Raw genomic sequence first — 23,614 nt, 5'->3', positions numbered from 1 at the left:
CTAAAGACCTATATATAGAAAACTATAAAACACTGCCTTTTCTAAATTCAACTTGAACATGTGAAAGTTCTCAGTTCACGTACTGTTGAAACCTGGTTTGGAGAATTTTGAGCATTACTTTGCTAGCATGTGAATTGAGTGTAATTGTGAATGTGAATTGTGGTAGTTTGAACATTCTTTGTCTTTGCCTTTCTTTTGGGATTGGAATGAAAACTGACCTTTCCAGTCCTGTGGCCACTGCTGAGTTTTCCAAATTTTCTAGCATATTGGGTGCAGCACTTTAACAGCATTGTATACACTGTATACAATGTTAATAATTAAAATGGAAATTTAAGGATGGATCCAGTTCATGGCCAGGCTAGGGTAGGCACCTAGGTTGCTGCTGCTTCTGCGGTGCTCCCTGGCCACCCACTACCACCGCCTAGAGCTGGAGCTGCATGCTGGCTACTGACTCTGTCTGGGATCCCTAAGACTGAGCATCTGCAAAGTGCTGCCTCCTTCACTGGGGCCTGTGAGTCCCTAGAGGAACAGGAAGAGACTGATTGGGAATCATAGGATTTCAGGTTCTCAGAGGAAAGAAGGATTACCTAGGAAATTAATTTAATTAATTAAATAATTATTTTGTTTGGATTTTCCTAATTTTACCACTAATGTCATTTTCTGTTGCAAGATCCAATGCAAATTACTACTTGAAATGAAAATGTCCTGTGTCCTTAAGTTTCCTCCAATCTGTGTCTCATCCTGTCTCCTCTCGTCCTTTCTGACCTTGCAAGTACTAACAACTGAGGTTAAATTCTTCAGGGTTTTTAGTTTTGGCATATAATAGTTTTTTTTACCCAATACAGCAGCAGGAAACTTGTTTATGTAGTACTTATCAAACACTGTGTTCTATTAGAGTGAAAAATGGAAGGAAAGTTGGATATTGATGTAGAAACTTCAGGATTAATAGCAAGACTGGAAAGCAAATGGGTATTATTTGGATGACAATTCTGACACCAAAAGTAAAATGTATAAAATGAAATAACTTTTTTGGTCATTGCAGTAACAGTAAACATTCAAATACTGCACACATGACCTCCAGACTCTGCATAAAATGTCAAACTCAGCCATTTATTTGCATTTAACAGGAACCCACACTTCAAAGCTTATGTACACTCATTCAAACTTGTGAATAGTGAAGAATTATTAGGAGCAAAAGAACAGTATAAAATCTACAAAACAGTATCACATGGATGACATTTCTAATTCTATAGCTTAATATATTTCAGAGAATTAAGGACAGAGTTTAGATTAATTAAAAATAGAGGTGTGAGAGCATGCAAGGTGGTATATGAACACTAGTAAAAACATCTCAGAAAAACACGATCATAAGGATTCCTATAATGCACATCAAAATAGCTGAGAATTCAGAAGTTTTCACTCATCATTAGCATGACTCACAGAAGAAAATGACTATTCATTGCTGTGATTAGTTATTTTCACCCAATAGCCATGGCCTCATAATTTCATGCAAGTTTTCTCAGTTCAATGTCACTTGAGTTTCTGAGGAGTTTGATAAGTATAAGTCAACAATGAGAAACCATACATCATTACCTACATTCATATTGCTGGGGCTGACAGATGATCCTCCAATGCAGGTTTTGATTTTTATATTTCTGTTTATATCCTACTTATTGAGTGTCACTGGGAATCTAACCATCATTATACTCACGTTAGTAGACTCTCGCCTTAAAACTGCCATGTACTTTTTCCTCAAACACTTCTCCTTTTTAGAAACCTTATTCACCACGGTGTGCATTCCCAGATTCTTATACAGTTTATCAACTGGGGACAAGACTATTTCCTACAATGCTTGTGTTAGTCAACTATTTTTGTCTTTCTTTTGCAATAACAGAATTTTTCCTCCTGGCTATCATGTCCTATGACCGTTATGTGGCCATCTGCAAACCCTTACGTTATGCAACCATCATGAATGGCAGAGTCTGTGGATGGCTTGTTGTCTGTTGCTGGATAGCAGGTTGGCTGGTCATATTTCCACCAGTCTGCCTGGGCTTAAACATAGAATTCTGTGATTCTAATGTCATTGATCATTTTCTCTGTGATGCTTCTTCTATGATGAAGATCTCTTGTTCAGACACATGGTTCATAGAACAGATGGTTGTTGCCCTTGCTGTGTTGACTGACATTGGAACATTTCTGTGTGTAGTTCTGTCGTATATATACGTCATCAAGACCATCACAAAGTTCCCTTCTGCCCAGCAAAAGATGAAGGCCTTTTCTACCTGTTCTTCTCACATGATTGTGGTTTCCATCACTTATGGCAGTTGTATCTTCATCTACGTCAAACCTTCAACAAAGGATGAAGTGACAATTAATAAGTGTGTGTCATTGCTTACTACTTCAATTGCCCCCATGTTAAACCCATTTATTTATAGCTTAAGGAACAAGCAAGTGAAACAAGCTTTTACAGACTTAACCAAAAGAATTTCATTGATCTCAAAGAAGTAAAGAAATGTTGAAACCAAGCATAGAATATCAATTTAAAAAGAGCAATGGGCCTCAAGGTCACAATCTTCGTTTATGAACTATTAAATCCTAGTATATTGTCTGTTCATATTAACAGGCTCATACCACTGTTATTACTGAATCTTGGACCTAAAATCATCTTTTCAATGCTTGCTGAAATAAACAACTTGAGTTATTTCAACTTTTGTTGAAAACAAACTTTCTCCAAGATGACATCTCATATCAAGAGAAGGTAAAGGAGCTTACTGAAATTCTAACTTGGTTCTGATCAATAAAAGAACTATTAAATGTTACCTGGAAAAAATTGAATCCTTGAACTGGTAAGAAAATAATGGAGTAATAGTATCCATTGTGTTTCTTAAGCCAAATATCCAAAATGCGCTTATATAATTGTGGTTACTCTTCTCAAGAAGGAGTTAATTATTCAACATAAAAATGAGTTCATCTGAGAAAAAAGGAATAAATTTTAACCATGGAAAGGAAAATATAAGACTTTAGACACCTGGAAATCCACACTGACCTTGTAAAAGAAACTTTAAAACCCAAAGACTTGAAGGTTAGATTTATTTAGTTCAGTTCAGTTCAGTTCAGTTCAGTTGCTCAGTCGTGTCCGACTCTTTGCGACCTGATGAATCGCAGCACGCCAGGCCTCCCTGTCCATCACCAACTCCTGGAGTTCACTCAGACTCAAGTCCACCGAGTCAGTGATGCCATCCAACCATCTCAACCTCTGCGTCCTCTTCTTTTCCTGCCCCCAATCCCTCCCAGCATCAGTCTTTTCCAATGAGTCAACTCTTCGCATGAGGTGGCCAAAGTACTAGAGTTTCAGCTTTAGCATCATTCCTTCCAAAGAAATACCAGGGTTGATCTCCTTCAGAATGGACTGGTTGGATATCCTTGCAGTCCAAGGGACTCTCAAGAGTCTTCTCCAACACCACAGTTCAAATGCATCAATTCTTCGGCGCTCTGCCTTCTTCACAGTCCAACTCTCACATCCATACATGACTACTGGAAAACCATAGCCTTGACTAGATGGACCTTATTTGGCAAAGTAATGTCTCTGCTTTTGAATATGCTATCTAGGTTGGTCATAACTTTTCTTCCAAGGAGTAAGTGTCTTTTAATTTCATGGCAGCAGTCACCATCTGTGGTGATTTTGGAGCCCAAAAATTTAAAGTCTGACACTGTTTCCACTGTTTCCCCATCTATTTCCCATGAAGTGATGGGACTGGATGCCATGATCTTCGTTTTCTGAATGTTGAGATTTAAGCCAACTTTTTCACTCTCCTCTTCACTTTCATCAAGAGGCTTTTTAGTTCCTCTTCACTTTCTGCCATAACGGTAGTGTCATCTGCATATCTGAGGTTATTGATATATTTCTCCTGGCAATCTTGATTCCAACTTGTGTTTCTTCCAGTCCAGCGTTTCTCATGATGTACTCTGCATATAAGTTAAATAAGCAGGGTGACAATATACAGCTTTGACATGCTCCTTTTCCTATTTGAAACCAGTCTGTTGTTCCATGTCCAGTTCTAAGTGTTGCTTCCTGACCTGCATACAGATTTCTCAAGAGGAAGGTCAGGTGGTCTGTTACTCCCATCTCTTTCAGAATTTTCCACAGTTTATTGTGATCCACACAGTCAAAGGCTTTGGCATAGCCAATAAAACAGAAGTAGATGTTTTTCTGGAACTCTCTTGCTTTTTCCATGATCCAGCAGATGTTGGCAATCTGATCTCTGGTTCCTCTGCCTTTTCTAAAACCAGCTTGAATAACAGGAAGTTCACCGTTCACCTATTGCCTAAGCCTGGCTTGGATAATTTTGAGCAGTACTCTATTAGCATGTGAGATAAATGCAATTCTGCAGTAGTGTGAGCACTCCTTGGCATTGCCTTTCTTTGGGATTGGAATGAAAACTGAGCTTTTCCAGTCCTGTGGCCACTGCTGAGTTTTCCAAATTTGCTGGCATATTGAGTGCAGCACTTTCACACCATCATCTTTCAGGATTTGAAAGAGCTCAACTGGAATTCCATCACCTCCACTAGCTTTGTTCCTAGTGATGCTTTCTAAGGCCCACTTAACTTCACATTCCAGGATGTCTGGCTCTAGATGAGTGACCACACCATCGTGATTATCCGAGTCATGAAGATCTTTTTGTACAGTTCTTCCGTGTATTCTTGCCACCTCTTCTTAATATCTTCTGCTTCTGTTAGGTCCATACCATTTCTGTCCTTTATCGAGCCAATCTTTGCATGAAATGTTCCCTTGGTATCTCTAATTTTCTTGAAGAGATCTCTAGTCTTTCCCATTCTGTTCTTTTCCTCTATTTCTTTGCATTGATCGCTGAGGAAGGCTTTCTTATCTCTTCGTGCTATTCTTTGTAACTTTGCATTCAGATGCTTATATCTTTCCTTTTCTCCTTTGCTTTCCACCTCTCTTCTTTTCACAGCTATTTGTAAGGCCTCCCCAGACAGCCATTTTGCTTTTTTGCATTTCTTTTCCATAGGGATGGTCTTGATCCCTGTCTCCTATACAATGTCACGAACCTCATTCATTGGATTCACTCTAAAGTGAAAACCTCTCTGTTAACTCTAAAGCACAACCTCCCTGTTAATTCATCACCCTGGTGGCCAAGATCAGATAAAATCTGCTGACATAATAAAACAAGTTAGTGCTGAAATATATAATACAATGCAAGTCCCAAATATAGTAAATTAGATGAACAGAAGCAAGCAAATCTCAGCAAATTAAAGCTCTAAATATCAAGAAAATTAAGCTAGCAAAATACTAAGATCCCCTGGGTTATAGACAAGGAATCCACTATAAGGCATAATTGTTTTCTCAATGATTATCTTTAACATTGCAAAAGCATAAGTATGATCTTCACTAATATTTTACAAAGATGTGCTCCTACAAGTATAGTGTGAAAATATCTCTTTCAGACCCTTCTTTCAATTTTTTTTTATTTTTATATCTGTCCAGAAGTAAGACTGCTTGATCATTAGTGTGTGTGTGAGTGCTAAGTCACTTCAGTCCTGTCTGACTCTTTGCGACCCTGTGGACTGTAGTCCACCAGGCTCCTCTGTCCCTGGGATTCTCCAAGCAAGAATACCAGAGTGGTTTGCTGTGCCCTCCCTCCAGGCGATCTTCCTGATCTATGGATAGAACCTACCTCTCACATCTCGCGCATTGGCCAGGTAGGTTCTTTACCACTAATGCCACCTTCGAAGCCCACTTGACCATATGGTAGTCTCATTTTTTTTGAGAAATCTTAATACTCTTTTCCCAAGAGGTTTCACCATTTCTACAATCCCATCAACTGTGTGTAAATGTCCTGTTTCTCTGTATCCTTGCCAACACATGTTATTTTATGATTTTTGAAAACTATCCATCCTAATAGGTGTGAGGTTACACATAATTATGTTTTTTATCTATATTTCTATGTTGATTGGTCATGTTCAACATCTTTTTATTTGCTTGTTGACCATTCATATATTACCTTTGAAGAAATATCTATTCAAGTCCTTTTTACCCATTTTTGTCCTTTTGTTGTAGTTAAGTTGTAGGAATTCTTTATGCATTCTGAATATCAACCTCTTATTAGGTATACGGTTTGCAAATATTTTTAAATATTTGTTCCTAATATATTTCTGCATTAATTTTGATTTTTTACAAATATTGCATTAAAGTATGAATTTATGATGATACTCAGTTTTCTGGCACCCACTCATCAAATTTGTGCCCAAAGTGAGTACCTTGCTTCCTACACTCTAGTACCTTCTGTGATAACAGAACACTCTTTCCTAACACTCTGATATGATTGTATCTTTAACCTATGGGTTTTAAGTAAAGAAAACTAGAAGTAACTAAACTTCAGAGAACAGGGTAACACCATTTGTTTTGGCAATTCTCTCTCCTTTTCCAAGAAACAGCCCGCCCAGTAATAACCATGAACTCTTCATTCTCTGGGATAAGTGGCTGAGTTCAGGTTTTGCCCTTTAAAAATCTGAGACAGGAATAAGGAATAAGTCATTAATGGAAATAACATAAAGGTCAAACAGTGAGTTCAGACGGAAAAATCTAATTTTCTATTTTCTTATCTTATTAAAATCAAAAACAAATGGAGACCATCCTTGTAAATTCCCTAAGCAGACAAAGCTAATTTGGGTTTTTTGTTGTTTATGCCTTTGGAAATCATAAGTAAAACTTATAAAAACTTTTTCCCAAAGTTGATATAAGGTCATCACTAACCAACTTCCCACTATTTAAGAAAATTCTAATATTATAAACAGTCACTGTAAAGAATAAACAGTCACTTTCTTCTTAATATATAGGCTGCTTTAAAACAATATACTCTTTTTCTAAATTTATTTATTTATTTATTTTTGGTTGTGCTGAGTCTTTATTGCTACATGTGAGCTTTCTCTAATTGTGGCAAGTGGGGGCTACTCTCTAGTTATGAGGATTGGGCTTCTCACCGCAGTGGCTTCTCCTATTGCAGAGCACGGGCTCTAGGACCCATGGGCTCAGTAGTTGTGATACATGCGCTTAGTTATCCTACAGCATGTGAGATCTTGCTGGACCTGGGATTGAACCTGCATCCCCTGCATTGGTAGGCAGATTCTTCACCACTGGACCACTGGGGATGTGCCACGATACACTCTAGAGTCTCATTCCATGTCTGGTTTGAGGACTTTCAATTCACAAACTGTCTTTGTGGTATAGACACAATAAACTTTTACTAATTACTGTTTCAATGTTTTATTGGTTTTATTTCTGAACTTTGACCATCTCAACTTCTTTGTCACCAAGCTTTATTTCACCCCAAATTATGCAACTAATCAAATGCTGAAAATTTACAAAAAAAAAAATAGAGAGGTCTCCCTAGTTGGATGATGGGGCATAAAACTATTGTATTTGGATACTTCAACTCTTCTGTTAACATTTAACACTATAGGCAATCTTAAAATCTAAATACAATCAACTAGTAGTATGCAAATGAAGGAAAATCCAAATCTCTCTCTTCCTACCTTTCTAACTTTGCCCATTCTCCTTGAGAAGCATCTCATTCAAATGCACTTGAAGTGTTCTCCTTAGCTTCTGCATCTTATTTAACATTCATTGAGACACAATATCTTATTTTCTTTGTTTTTCTCTGTGATTTCAGCCTTATTTTTATTTTTCTAACTTGCACATACTTGATAGACCCAATATCTGAGGAGATGACTATCTCAGCACTCCTATAAACTACTGCCTTCCATAAAAAGACTGTGAGATTTTATATGGTAGCTTAACAGCATCTTCAGATCTGCTTTCTTCTGAACCTCATGTTCTGTGCATCTTTACATGAGATTTTCACTTCTTGGTTGCTACACAGCTGCAGAACCTTCAACCACATGTTCAATACAGGTTAAAAGAAGTAGGAAAGTCAAGCTCCCTTACTATATTAAAAGTCTATAAATTGTATCTAAAAGGGTTTCTCTCACTTCACCAGTGATGTTTGTTTTAAACTATAACTGGTTGCATATAGTCACCCCTATCCATATGAGAATATATGCAAGCTTACTCAGAGAAGGCAGTGGCACCCCACTCCAATACTCTTGCCTGGAAAATCCCATGGATGGAGGAGCCTGGTAGGCTGCAGCCCATGGGGTCACGAAGAGTTGTACACGACTGAATGACTTCACTTTCACTTTTCACTTGCATGCATTGGAGAAGGAAATGGCAACCCACTCCAGTATTCTTGCCTGGAGAATCCCAGAGACGGGGGAGCCTGGTGGGTTGCCATCTATGGGGTCATACAGAGTCAGACACGACTGAAGTGACTTAGCAACAGCAGCAGCAGCAGCAAGCTTACTAAAGGGTCTGACTAAATTTTTTGAGGTCTGTTGTCAGCTTTTGAGTCTCACTTCAGTTGCAGGAAGGTGGACCCCTTCCAGGGCCCGAAACTGGGCTCTTGTCTAACACTCTGAAGTGAATTGTCCAAGGACACACTTGTGCTGACAAAGCAAGAGATTTTATTGGGAAAGGGCACCCAGGTGGAGAGCAGTAGGGTAAGGAAACCCAGGAGAACTGCTCTGCAGTGTGGCTGGCAATATGGGATTAGTTTCAGGGTGGCCTTTGACCAATCATTCTAATTCAGAGTCTTTCCTGGTGGCACACGCATCACTCAGCCAAGATGGATGCTAGCGAGAAAGATTCTGGGAAGTAGAAGGACACGCAATGTCTCCTTTAGACCTTTCCCAAACTCTTCCGGTTGGTGGTGGCTTATTAGTTCCATATTCCTTATCAGGATCTCCTGTCGTAAAACAACTCATGCAAATGGTTACTATGGTGCCTGGCCAGGGTGGGCAGTTTCAATCAGTGTGCTTCCCTAATACTTCTCTGTCTTCTGCTTGTATATGCCTGCGTGCTGTCATTTCAGTCATGTCTGACTCTGTGCAACCCTATGGACTGTAGCTTGCCAGGCTCCTCCATCCATGGGTTTCTCCAGGCAAAAATACTGAAGTGGGTTGCCATGCCTTCCTCCAAGGGATTGTCCAGACTCAGGGATCAAACCCACGTCTCATACATCTCCTGCATTGACTGTCAGGAGCTTTACCACTAGCGCCACCTGGAAAGCCCCTCCTTCTGCTCATATTGGGTAAACTGATAAGAAAGCTCAAGCATTCATTTCTTTGGCTCTGGCAGGATGTTGAGACCACATGCAGGTAATTTCACCCCATCCCTACCGTTTCACCACTGTAGAACCAAGCCAGTCTTCTTTTCCTGTTCTCTCATGCCATTTTCAGACCAGCTTGAAAAGCAGAGAATTTCTGCTCTTCTCAGAGAACTTCATTATCTGAATAATTAACCTTACAAACCCTTTTCGTGTGTGACATACATTTAATTAGAGTCAATGAAATCTAATAGAATGTTTAGAATGGACTTTTGGACTCTGAGGGAAAGGGAGAGGGTGGGATGATCTGGGAGAATGGCATTGAAACATGTATACTATCATGTAAGAAACGAATCGCCAGTCTATGTTCAATATAGGATACAGGATGCTTGGGGCTGGTGCACGGGGATGATCCAGAGAGATGATATGGGGTGGAAGGTGGGAGGGGGATTCAGGATTGGGAACTCATGTACACCCGTGGCTGATTCATGTCAATGTATGGCAAACCAATACAGTATTATAAAGCAAAATAAAGTAAAAATAATTTTTTTAAAAAAGAAATCTAATAGAAAACTTACAGACAATAAGAACATTTAGTTATTTGGGATGATGAAAGGATAAATGGAAGTGAAAAGTCAGTTGACTACATTTTAGCAGCAATAAGCCCCTTCATCAAAGCAATCAGTATAACTGCTAAAGAATAGATTCTATTCTGAATTCAAGGTGTCACAAAATAAAATATTAATTTGCCCACTCAATAGATAAATCTTACACAATTCCAGTTAGAATCAACTTTTTAAAAAATTTTGATTGTACAAATTATCTCAGTATGAAGTAGTTAAATCTCATGAATAACACATAAATGAAAAATGAATATTAGTGAATAGATGCTTACTTTAAATAATATCAAAACATATTGTAGATCAGTGAAATCAAATTAGTATCGTTCTTGCTTTAAAAAAGATAAAATGTTCAATAGAACATTTGAGATCACAATAGTATACACTAAAAAGTAGCCTTTATTTTTATATAAAGTTTTGCTTTACTTGTTATATAAAAGTTGGATATTTTCAGTTCATTAAGAAAATCATTGTTTATATAACAATTGCTTCAGACACAAAAAAATCTCAAAATGAAAATTTTTATTTTTTATTCACACAAATCAGTTACATTTAAATGATTTAAAATTTTAACTATAAAAATAAGCCATAAAAATAAGCCAAAACAAAACAACGGTAACTGTTTCAGGTAGTGAATGCTAGTGAGCTTTCATTGTGGTGGCTATTTCTCAACATACATTTATAAGAAGCTATCAAATTTTATACTTTATATATGCATATATTCTCATTCATACCTCAGTAAAGGTGAAAAAATATATTTTAGAAAAATGAAAAAATAAATACATGCTATGACTGTATTCAAAAATATTTTAGAAAATTCAGACTAATCTATAATGATAGAGATGGATGGATGATTGACTGTGAGTAGCAGAAGCAATAAGCATGGGCAGGAAAGAGTGATTAAACAGGAGCACAAGGAAACTTTGGAAAATGAAGGATTAGTTTGATGGGGTGACACTTAGGAGTACACATAAGTCAAAATATCAAATTGCACACCTTAAGTAGTGCAGTTTATTGTATGTCAATTATATCTCATAATGTACTTAAAAACTAAAGAGCAAAAAATATTTGATAGATGACTATATAAAATGAACTATATGACAAAAATTAGTATCAAAACTTAAAGACTTAAAATCTTGAAATACATATATAAGAAATGTAAAGGAACCAGACATGAATAGGTATAAAAAACTTACCAAATCTAATTATAGTGCAAATGTTTGATATAAACTGATCTTATGATTTCTATGAAGTGAAGTGAAGTGAAAGTCATTCAGTCATCTCCAATTCTTTGTAACCCCATGGACTATACAGTCCATGAAATTCTCCAGGCCATAATACTGGAGTGAGTAGTCTTTCCCTTCTCCAGGGGATCTCCCCAACAGAGGGATCGAACCTAGGTCTCCCACATTCTTTATCAGGCAGATTCTTTACCAGCTGAGCCACAATATTATATAAATTTTCTAAAACTGAAATCATATTTTTATTGATAAATTTCACTTCTATAAATTATTCTCACACATTAAAATATATTTGTATGAGCATCCTTTTGATAGAATAAATGGCAACCTTGGACAATAAAAATAATTCTATACTTAGTTCAGGTTTTGTTTTTAAACTGGCCAAAATTATCATTGAGGCAATGTTATTTTGGGAAAAAGAAATTGATTCTCTGTGATAAACAATGTTTAAATATATAAAAGTGTATGTTACTATTTTCATGAAATATACATAACAAAATTGACCATTTTGATCATTTTTGTGTCATTAAATACATTCATATTGCTGTGCACACATGTGTTGTGCTCAGTTGCTCAGTCTTGTTTGTCTCTGTGATCCTGTGAACTGTAGCGCATCAGGCTCCTCTGTCCATGGGATTTCCCAGGCAAGAATACTGGGGTAGGTTGTCATTTCCTTCTCCAGGGGATCTTGCCCACCCAGAGACTGAACCCGCATCTCCTACATCTCCTGCACTGTAGGAGGATTCTTTACCACTGGGCCACCTAGGAAGCCCATATTGTTGTACAACCATAAAAACATGTTTTGTATCCAATTACAAGATATGGTGGCAAATTTTTATGTATTCACAAATACTATAACATAGTCTGTGCTGAGATAGAAATATCTGGAAGGATAAGATCTGTAATGTAAACGCTTGACTTGTGTAATTTTATAAACTTTTCCTTTCTCTTATCTGATGGGAATTGTCCAATAATAAAATATTCATATAATTAAGGATTTTATTCATATAACTTTCAAGATGGCTTGTGATGTGTGAAGGAAATTTTTAATGATTTATGTAATTTAAATGATACCATTGTCCTCCTGACCTGTGTCAAATGCTGCTGTAACATCCTCCTGTCTCCAAAGACACAGTCCCCACTGAAGCCTGTGTTGTGTTTTTGCCAAACTTCATTACTCAGATTAAATCATGACTCTTGATTGTAGGTCAGCAAGGACCATTTGTTTTTGTCACTTCGTGGTATTTTCTGCAAATTAAAAATAAAGTGACATTTGACACTGACTGTAAAAGCATTTCTCTCTGTCCTGCTGATTTAACACATGTCTTCTCTAGCAGTTAAGAGAATTCCTCAGCTCTTATTGTAATTTATTTTTGTTTCAATCATGGAGATAGTAAGAAAATATTTTGACATTCATAATAGCACTAAGCGCTTCATAAGCAAATCTTTCCAATTTGTTGGAGATGGTGAACAAAGGGAGCCCTATTCCTTCCAAGACAAGCCAATTAATATGAAGACATAAACATCCTCATTAAAATATGACTATTAGCATTGTAATCTTAATTTTTCAATGTTTAAACAAGCACCAGAAGCTTTGATCTACTCACAGAAGAGTAAGTATGATAAAGTTTGTCTCTTGAATTGTAATTCCTTTCGTAGGATCTTGGTTATATTTTCCTCTGGAAACAAAAGTATTTCAGTAGTAATTTCTATTTTTAATGTATTTTTTTGAGATGCCAGTGTTTAGAATGAATTTCCCTTGTGTGGATAAATTTCATTTCCTGGAAGGTGTATGTCATATGTAAAAAACTCTGTATCAAAGTTATTGTAAGAAATATTCAGGATAACTTTGGATAGATACATCTCAGATAAAAATAGTGTTTTCCTGTATATAGAAGTATTTAAGCATGCCCTTTCATTCCTCTTTACATACCCCCAAAAATAACATAATTACTAAAATGACACATCTCATTACATAGCCCTGTGTCCATGTTGAACATTTGTTTGAAAGAATAATCAGAAATCAGATACTAACATTTTATTGTCAATATGCTTATTAACTTCTATTATAAAATAGTCTTGTAAAAAAAAGTTAGATGTATTTCAAGAATTGCGTGATGGTCAAAGTTTGAAGTGCAGAGTAAAATTTCACAATGATGTACATATCACCTGAGAGATTATTATGAAAGATGAAAGGAAGGTGGATGGGTTGCAAATACATATGTATGTCTATTTCTTCTACATATCAATTTGATATAAATACTTGACAGCTGTTGAATGGAAGAGTAAATTCCTTAAGAAGATTTTAACTTTCAAGTAAGCTGTAATCCTCAGTCAGTGATTTTACTCTATCAGAAACATTGGACCTGAGTAAGTAGTTACAATGAATCCTGACCAACGTCAGTAAGAAAAGAATACAATAAGTTAAACAATAAAGTAAATACACTTGTAAAACAAATGAACCAGGCAAAAAAGGGTGAAATTTTTTCTATTTATTGATGTTAGACAATCTCAATATAAGAAACACTAATTGTATCTTAGAAATATTTGAGTCTTTACTGGTGTAGTATCAATGAAGATTAATTCCTTGGCTGGAAGATGTAGAAGGGAAGATAAGGCGATTATCATATATATCAGCAGCAGGCTAACACACATGTTCAGTAAAGGCAATGATGGAAAAAAAAAAAAAACGTGGACTATGTAGCAGTGGGTGATGTGCAAGCAGCAGGTCTTAGTTTATTTGTAAGAATTAAGCACACTTAACCTAAAAAGAAACTAGCATACAAAATTTTCTTTTGGAACAAAGACCTCAGATTTTTCTCTAGAGTCTATGAAGTAAACCCTACTTATTCTAGCACTGTTTTAAAAAGATTCAAAGTGCCAAGAAAAGATACAAAATCAAGGATGCAATTTTCTGATTTCATTTCTGAATAAGGAAAATCTTGAAAGTCAAAAGATATTATTGCAACCCATAAAAGTGTAGCTCCTCAGCATCAACTAAGTCACAATGGAAAATTTTAAACACATGATAGACAGGCAAAATACACATGTTTATATATATATACATATATATATAACACATTATATATATAGACTAAATGATTAAATGCATTAAATTTTAAATCAGTTAAAATAGTCTATAAGCAAATTTCTCTGAATATCACATACAGATTGGAGAGAAGTCAGAAGTCAGTGATGAGAAATGGTACAGTAAGAAAATTCATTCTGCTGGGACTGACAGATGACCCTGAGCTGCAGGGTTTAATTTTTATCTTTCTATTCCTTACCTACACACTGAGTTTAACTGGAAACCTGACCATCATCACACTCACCTTTGTGGATTCCCACCTGAAAACGCCAATGTACTTTTTCTTGAAAAATTTCTCCTTCTTGGAGATCTCCTTCACATCATCTTGTATCCCCAGATACCTGTATAGCATAGCCACAGGTGACAGGGTCATTACCTATAATGCTTGTGCCCTTCAAGTATTTTTTACTGATCTATGTGGAGTAACAGAATTTTTTATGCTGGCCACCATGTCCTGTGACCGCTACTTGGCCATCTGCAAGCCATTGCACTACGTGACCATCATGAGCAAAAGAGTTTGCAGAATTCTCATCATCTCTTGCTGGATAGCTGGTTTGTGTGTATTAATCCCACCACTTAGCCTGGGTATAAATCTAAAATTTTGTGACTCTAACAAGATTGATCATTTTGGCTGTGATGCATTTCCTTTAGTGAAAATCTCATGCTCAGAAACATGGCTGATGGAACAGACGGTTATAATCTGTGCTGTGCTGACCCTAAATATGACCCTTACTTGTGTAGTTCTGTCATATGCTTGCATTGTGAAGACAATTTTGAGGTTCCCTTCTGCTCAGCAAAGGAAAAAGGCCTTTTCAACCTGTTCTTCTCACATGATTGTGGTTTCTATCACCTATGGCACATGCATCTTCATCTATATGAATCCTACAGCAAAGGAAGAAGTGGCCATTAAAAAAGTGGTTTCACTCCTCATTTTTTCTGTTTCACCTATGTTGAACCCATTTATTTATACCTTGAGAAACAACCAAGTTAAGAAAGACTTTAAGGACTCAATCAAAAGAATCGCATTGTTCTCATCTAAGTAAGAAAAAATACTTTAAAAATATCATCTCAAAAGGATAGGAAGGAAACAGTTTTGAAGCTTATAATTTATTAATAGCAAAATACATATTATTACAATGAACATACATATATAGCAGATAAAATTTAATAAATATTCTTTTGAATCTAAGTTAAAAATTGTCAATAGAATGTATTAGAAATAATGATTTAACTAAATAGAGCAATAATCTATAAAAGCATATGGATAATCAGGATAGTATAAGCAGGCATATGGGAACAGAGGTTTCACTATAGATCACAGAGAGTTAAGGCTGAAGTCTCAGGATTACTGTAGTAACAGCACTTGTGACACAATAGATGCACATGTAATGAAAGTTTGAATTAGAAAACTATACTTATTTTCATGGGAAGATTTAATTTTTTCCTGAGAAGTATTATCTGTAGCTTTGACAGCTGTGAATCAAGGAAAAAACATTCCCCAGTATATGTGATACTTGTGCCAACATCTAACACCCATTAAGCTTTTATATTCCAGATTCTATCATGATTATCTAAATCATTAGATACAACAACTAGAAAAATCCACACAAATGTAATTTCTTGAAAATTATTGTTTTAAAACCATATCACAACCAAGATAATCACAATGGTGTGATCACTCACCTAGAGCCAGACATCCTGGAATGTGAAATCAAGTGAGCCTTAGAAAGCATCACTATGAACAAAGCTAGTGGAGGTGATGGAATTCCAGTTGAGCTATTTCAAATCCTGAAAGATGATGCTGTGAAAGTGCTGCACTCAATTTGCCAGCAAATTTGGAAAACTCAGCAGTGGCCACAGGACTGGAAAAGGTCAGTTTTCATTCCAATCCCAAAGAAAGGCAATGACAAAAAATGCTCAAACTACCGCACAATTGCACTCATCTCCCATGCTAGTAGAGTACTGCTCAAATTTCTCCAAGCCAGGCTTCAGCAATATGTGAACTGCGAACTTCCAGATGTTTAAGCTGGTTTTGAAAAGACAGAGGAACCAGAGATCCAATTGTCAAATCCACTGAATCATGGAAAAAGTGAGAGAGTTCCAGAAAAACATCTATTTCTGCTTTATTGACTGTGTGGATCACAATGAAAATTCTGAAAGAGATGGGAATACCAGACCACCTAACCTGCCTCTTGAGAAACCTATACACAGATCAGGAAGCAACAGTTAGAACTGGGCATGGAACAACAGACTGGATCCAAATAGGGAAAGGAGTACATCAAAACTGTATATTGTCACCCTGCTTATTTAACATGTACGCAGAGTACATCATGAGAAACGCTGGGCTGGAAGAAACACAAGTTGGAATCAAGATTGCCGGGAGAAATATCAATAACCTCAGATATGCAGATGACACCACCCTTATGGCAGAAAGTAAAGAGGAGCTAAAAAGCCTCTTGATGAAAGTGAAAGAGAAGAGTGAAAAAGTTGGCTTAAAGCTCAACATTCAGAAAACAAAGATCATGGCATCTGGTCCCATCACTTCATGGGAAATAGATGGGGAAACCGTGGAAACAGTGTCAGACTTTTTCGGGGGTGGGGGCAGGGGGGCTCCAAAATCACTGCAGATGGTGATTGCAGCCATGAAATTAAAAGACGCTTATTCCTTGGAAGGAAAGTTATGACCAACCTAGACAGCATATTAAAAAGCAGAGACATTACTTTGCCAACAAAGGTCCGTCTAGTCAAGGCTATGGTTTTTACAATGGTCATGTATGGATGCGAGAGCTGGACTGTGAAGAAGGCTGAGCACCGAAGAATTGATGCTTTTGAACTGTGGTGTTGGAGAAGACTCTTGAGAGTCCCTTGGACTGCAAAGAGATCCAACCAGTCCATTCTGAAGGATAGCAGCCCTGGGATTTCTTTGGAAGGAATGATGCTAAAGCTGAAACTCCAGTACTTTGGCCACCTCATGCGAAGAGTTGACTCATTGGAAAAGACTCTGATGCTGGGAGGGATTGGGGGCAGGAGGAAAAGGAGACGACAGAGGATGAGATGGCTGGATGGCATCACCGACTCAATGGACAGGAGTTTGAGGAACTCTGGGAGTTGGTGATGGACAGGGAGGCCTGGCATGCTACGATCTATGGGGTCGCAAAGAGTCAGACACGACTGAACGACTGAACTGAACTGAACTGAAACTCTCATATTCCATGGGGTTTTAAGATCTATGTTTCATTATAGTTTTTTTGTCTTGTTCTACCCATTCATCTTTCTGACTGTATCACTTAGTTTCTGCTTCAGATGTCCTGTATTAAAATTTGTTTCTGTTTTAATGTTCTATTTGTTTAATGATTGTACACAAATAAAGTAATATGTGATTCTCAATATATAATCTATAATTACTTATAGATTATTTATTCCCAAATACATAAATACACATGTACTTGCTCATATTAACGTTTTTCCATTGCTTGTTGCTATGATTGTCTACTGATTTTTAAATAATTTCCAGTTTTCATCTAGAAACCAAATTCCCTTATTAATTACACTGCTTCCCTATTAGTGTTTCTTGAGTTTTCTGATATGTAAGAATTTCCTCAAGATTTAAAAAAACTATCAAATTTCATCAATTTTAAGACATCAATTTAAGACATACAATTCTACTGCATATTACTATTGAAAACAAAATGTTCCTGATTAAACTGAACCATGATTAATATCCTTCATTGCATGACATGTAAGACCTCCATTTCAGAGAAGCAAATTTTGAATAAGACTTTGAAATCAATCAAATGCAATCATTTATTTATTCTCCCTCATATTTTGCCAGATTATTTTGTTTTCTAATTATTGCATGTCTCAGATTTTCCAATAAAATATTGAGCATTTGTCTTTTACTCATCACATTCATTTGGGTGAGGTTTAGCTATGCTGTTGGACTTTTTATTCATTTAATTTTTTTATTTTAATTGGAGGCTGATTGCTTTACAATATTGTGGTGGTTTTTGCCATACATTCACATGCATCAGCCATAGGTGTACATGTGTTCCCCATCCTGAACCTCCCTCCCACATCCTTCCCCATCCCATTCCTCACAGTCATCCCAGTACACCAGCCCTGAGCACCCTGTCTCATGCATTGAACCTGGACTGGTGATCTATTTCATATATTATAATATACATATTTCAGTGCTATTCTCTCAAATCATCCCACTCTCGCCTTCTCCCACAGAGTCCAAATTCTGTTCTTTACATCTGTGTCTCTTTTACTGTCTCGCATATAGGGTCATCATTACCATCTTTCTAAATTCCACATATAATGCATTAATATACTGAATTGGTGTTTTTCTTTCTGACTTACTTTGCTCTGTATAATAGGCTCCAGTTTCATCCACCTCATTAGAACTGATTCAAATGCACTCTTTTTAATAGCTGAGTAATATTTCCATTGTGTATATGTACCACAGCCTTCTTATCCATTCATCTGCCGATGGACATCTAGGTTGTTTTCATGTCCTGGCTATTGTAAACAGGGCTGCGATGAACATTGGGGCACACGTGTCTCTTTCAATTCTGGTTTCCTCAGTGTGTATGCCCAGACGTGGCATTCCCGGGTTGTATGCCAGTTCTATTTCCAGTTTTTAAGGAATCTCCGCACTGTTCTCCACAGTGGCTGTACTAGTTTGCATTCCCACCAACACTGTGAGAGGGTTCCTTTTTCTCCGCACCCTCTCCAGGGTTTATTGTTTGTAGACTTTTTGATAGCAGCCATTCTGACCAGCGTGAGATGGTCCCTCATTGTGGTTTTGATTTGCATTTCTCTGATAATGAGTGATGTTGAGCATCTTTTCATGTATTTGTTAGCCCTCTGTATGTCTTCTCTGGAGAAATGTTTGTTTAGTTCTTTGGCCCTTTTTTTGGGGGGGTTGCTTATTTTTCTGGAATTGAGTGGCGGGAGTTGCTTGTATATTTTTGAGATGAATTCTTTGTCACTTGCTTCATTTGCTATTATTTTCTCCCATTCTGAAGGTTATCTTTTCACCTTGCTTATAGTTTCCTTCGTTGTGCAAAAGCTTTTAGGTTTAATTGGGTCCCGTTTGTTTATTTTTGCTTTTATTTCCAGTACTCTGGGAGGTGGGTCATAGAGGATCCTGCTGTGATGTATGTCAGAGAGTGTTTTGCCTATGTTTTCCTTTAGGAATTTTATAGTTTCTGGTCTTACATTTAGATCTTTCATCCATTTTGAGTTTATTTTTGTGTATGATGTTTGAAAGTGTTCTGGTTTCATTCTTTTACTGGTTGACCAGTTTTCCTAGCACCACTTGTTAAAGAGATTGTCTTTTCTCCATTGTATATTCTTGCCTCTATTGTCAAAGACAAGGAGTCCATGGGTGCATGGATTTATCTCTGGGCTTTCTATTTTGTTTCATTGATCTAATTTTCTGTCTCTCTACCAGTACCATACTGTCTTGATGACTGTGGCTTTGTAGTAGAGCCTGAAGTCAGGCAGGTTGATTCCTCCAATTCTATTCTTCTTTCTCAAGATTGCTTTGGCTATTCAAGGTTTTTTGTATTTCCATACCAATCCTGAAATTATTTGTTATAGTTCTCTGAGAAATACAGTTGGCAGCTTGATGGGGATTTCATTGAATCTATAGATTGCTTTGGGTAGTATACTCATTTGCATTATATTGATTCTTCTGATCCATGAACATGGTATGTTTCTCCATCTATTTGTGTCCTCCTTGATTTCTTTCATCAGTGTTTTATTGTTTCCTATATATAGGTCTTTTATTTCTCTAAGTAGCTTTATTCCTAAGTATTTTATTCTTTTCATTGCAATGGCTAATGGAATTTTTCCTTAATTTCTCTTTCTGTTTTCTCATTGTTAATGTATAGGAATGCAAGGGATTTCTGTATGTTAATTTTATATACTGCAAATTTACTATATTCACTGATTAGCTCTAGTAATTTTATGGTGGAGTCTTTAGGGCTTTCTATGTAGAGGATCATATCATCTCCAAACACTGAGGGTTTTACTTCTTCTTTTCCAATCTGGATTCCTTTTTATTTCTTTTTTTTTTTTTTTCCTCTGATTGCTGTAGCTAAAACTTCCAAAACTATGTTGAATAGCAGTGGTGAGATAGACACTTCATAACAATTCAATAGAATTTTAAAGGTTATAAAAAGAAGAAAGCAAAAAATTTTTATGCATGTTCTGTGCACAGTAGCTCAGTTATGTTCCACTCTTTGCAATCTCATGGACTGTAGCCTCCCAGGTTCCTCTGTCCATGGAATTTTTCAGGCAAGAATGCTGGAGTGGGTTGCCCTTTCTTACTCCAAGGAATCCTCCTGACCCAGGGATCAAACCCATATCACTTGCTACTCCTGCATTAGCAGGCAGATTCTTTACCAATAGTGCCACCTGGGACACACTTTTATTCATAGACATATTTATTATATTAAAAAAATAAACAGAACAGAAAATAAAGAAACTTCCACTCGTTGAAAAATTTTCATAAACCATAAAATTATTTTAAAGTATATAGAACATGTATTTACTAAGGATAGAAATTAAATAAATTTGTAAAGATAAATAAATCTAAAAGTGGGTTGTTTTAAATTTTAAGAGAAATAAGAAAAATTGTAAACTTCTCAGAAGTTAACAGAGAAAAATATGTAAAGTTGCAAATCAGAAAGAAGATATAAATTCTAGCAGAAAATAAATTAGTATAACTTTGTAGGTTTTTATCACAACTGTACAGCAACAACAATAAACTGTGAAGACCCAGAGTTAATGAACCAGGACTTAGAAAAACAAAATTTTATAATTAACTCAAGATGTAGAAAACTTACATGTACTAATCTCCATACAACATTTGGAAAAGCAACCAAGATTTATCATTAAAGAGGCAAAAGAACCAGATTGCTGCTGTTGTTCAATCACTAAGTCGTATCTGACTCTTTGTGCCCGCATGAACTGCAGCACACCAGGCTTCCCTGTCCTTCACTATCTCCCACAGTTTTGCTCAAACTCGTGGCCATTGGGTTTCGCCATCCAACCATCTCATTCTCTGTCATCCCCTTCTCTTCCTGCCTTCCATTTTTCCCAGCGTCAGGGTCTTTTCCAATAAGTCATATCTTTGCATCAGGTGGCCAAAGTATTGGAGCTTCAGATACAGCATCAGTTCTTCCAATGAATATCCAGAGTTGATTGCCTTTAGGATTGACTGATTTGATCTCCTTGCAGTCCAAGGGCCTCTGAAGAGTCTTCTCCAGTATCACAGTTTGAAGAGTCTTCGGCACTCAGCCCTTTTTATTGTCCAGCTCTCACATCCATAAATGACTACTGGAAAATCATAGCTTTGACTAGATGGACCATTTTCCAAAAAGTGATGTCTGTGCTTTCTAATACACTGTCTAGGTTTGTGATCAGAGAAGGCAATGACACTCTACTCCAGTACTCTTGCCTGGGAAATCCCATGGACGGAGGAGCCTGGTAGGCTGCAGTCCGTGGGGTCGCTAAGAGTCGGACACGACTCAGCGACTTCACTTTCACTTTTCACTTTCCACTTTCATGCATTGGAGAAGGAAATGGCAACCCATTCCAGTGTTCTTGCCTGGAGAATCTCAGGGACGGGGGAGCCTGATGGGCTGCCATCTACGGGGTCCCACAGAGTCAGACACGACTGAAGCGACTTAGCAGTAGCAGCAGGTTTGTGATAGCTTTCCTTCCAAGGTTCAAGGGTCTTTTAATTTCATGGCTGCAGCCACCATCTGCAGTGATGTTGAAAGCCCAAGAAAATAAAATCTGTCACTGTTTCCATTTTGTCCTCATCTATTTGCCATGAAGTGGTCGGACCAGATGCCATGATCTTCATTTTCTGAATGTTGAGTTTTAAGCCAGGTTTTTCCACTCTCCTCTTTCACCTTCATCTAGAGGTTCTTTAATTCCTCTTCTCTTTCTGCCATAAGTGTGGTGTCATCTGGATATCTGCATATTAAAAAGCAGAGATATTACTCTGCTAACAAATGTCCATCTAGTCAAAGCTATAGTTTTCCCAGTAGTCATGAATGGATGTGAGATTTGGACTATAAAGAAAGCTAAGTACCAAAGAATTGATGCTTTTGAACTGTGGTGTTGGAGAAGACTCTTGAGAGTCCCTTGGACTGCAAGGAGATCCAACCAGTCCATCCTAAAGGAAATCAGTCCTGAGTATTCATTGGATGGGCTGATGCTGAAACAAGCTCCAAAACTTTGGCCACCTGATGTGAAGAACTGACTAATTGGAAAAGGCCCTGATGCTGGGAAAGATTGAAGGCAGGAGGCAAAGGATATGACAGAGGATGAGATAGTTGGATGGCATCACCAATTCGATGGCCCTGAGTTTGAGTGGACTTCAGAATTTGGTGATGTACAGGGAAGCCTGATGTGCTGCAGTCCATGAGGTCAGAAAGAGTTGGACACGACTGAGTGACTGAACTGAACTGAACACATCCAACACAGATGGGTCATGGTGGAGAATTCTGACAGAACAGAGTCCACTTGAGAAGAGAATGGGAAAACACTTCAGCATTCTTGCCTTGAGAACCCCATGGACAATATGAAAAAGCAAAAAGATATGACACTGAAAGACGAAGCCCTGAGGTCAGTAGGTGTCTATTATGCTACTGGAGGAGAGTGGAGAAGTAGCTCCAGAAGGAGTGAAGAGGATGAGCTAAAGTGGAAACAAAGCCAAGTTGTGGATGTGTCTGGTGGTGAAAGTAAACTCCGATGCTGTAAAGAATATTGAACAGGAACCTGAAATATTAGGTCCATGAAGCAAGGTAAACTGGAAGAGATCAAGCAGGAGATGGCAAGAGTGAACATCAACACGTTAGGAATCAGTTTAGTTCAGTTTAGTTCAGTTTAGTTCATTCGCTCAGTCGTGTCCGACTCTTTGCGACCCCATGAATTGCAGCACGCCAGGCCTCCCTGTCCATCACCAACACCTGGAGTTCACTCAGACTCACATCCATCAGGTCAGTGATGCCATCCAGCCATCTCATCCTCTGTCGTCCCCTTCTCCTCCTGCCCCCAATCCCTCCCAGCATCAGAGTCTTTTCCAATGAGTCAACTCTTCGCATGAGGTGGCCAAAATACTGGAGTTTCAGCTTTAGCATCATTCCTTCCAAAGAAATCCCAGGGCTGATCTGCTTCAGAATGGACTGGTTGGCTCTCCTCGCAGTCCAATGGACTCTCAAAAGTCTTCTCCAACACCCAGTTCTAATGCATCAATTCTTCAGCACTCAGCCTTCTTCACAGTCCAACTCTCACATCCATACGTGACTACTGGAAAAACCATAGCCTTGACTAGATGGACATTAGTCGGCAAAGTAATATCTCTGCTTTTGAATATGCTATCTAGGTTGGTCATAACTTTTTTTCCAAGGAGTAAGTGACTTTTAATTTCATGATAGCAGTCACCATCTGCAGTGATTT

General features: G+C 37.4%; 1 protein-coding gene and 1 pseudogene across 1 annotated transcript; both read left to right on the top strand.

Annotated features, from left to right (window-relative positions):
• The first annotated feature begins 1,571 nt into the window (after window positions 1-1,571).
• On the top strand, window positions 1,572-2,508 carry LOC101108477 (olfactory receptor 6C2-like; annotated as a pseudogene).
• Window positions 2,509-14,238: 11,730 nt separating this feature from the next.
• On the top strand, window positions 14,239-15,174 carry LOC114113662 (olfactory receptor 6C2-like). The gene has a single exon (XM_042245272.1). It carries the CDS (start codon window positions 14,239-14,241, stop codon window positions 15,172-15,174), a length of 936 nt encoding a protein of 311 aa, XP_042101206.1.
• Window positions 15,175-23,614: the final 8,440 nt, after the last annotated feature.

Source organism: Ovis aries, chromosome 3 (assembly GCF_016772045.2).
Source record: "Ovis aries strain OAR_USU_Benz2616 breed Rambouillet chromosome 3, ARS-UI_Ramb_v3.0, whole genome shotgun sequence".
NCBI lineage: Eukaryota > Metazoa > Chordata > Mammalia > Artiodactyla > Bovidae > Ovis > Ovis aries.
This window is presented reverse-complemented; position numbering and strand designations above follow the sequence as displayed.

What these genes read in the sequence shown, in the direction of transcription:
- LOC114113662 (XM_042245272.1), top strand. Translation starts at nt 14,239, where the DNA reads ATGAGAAATGGTACAGTAAGAAAATTCATTCTGCTGGGACTGACAGAT.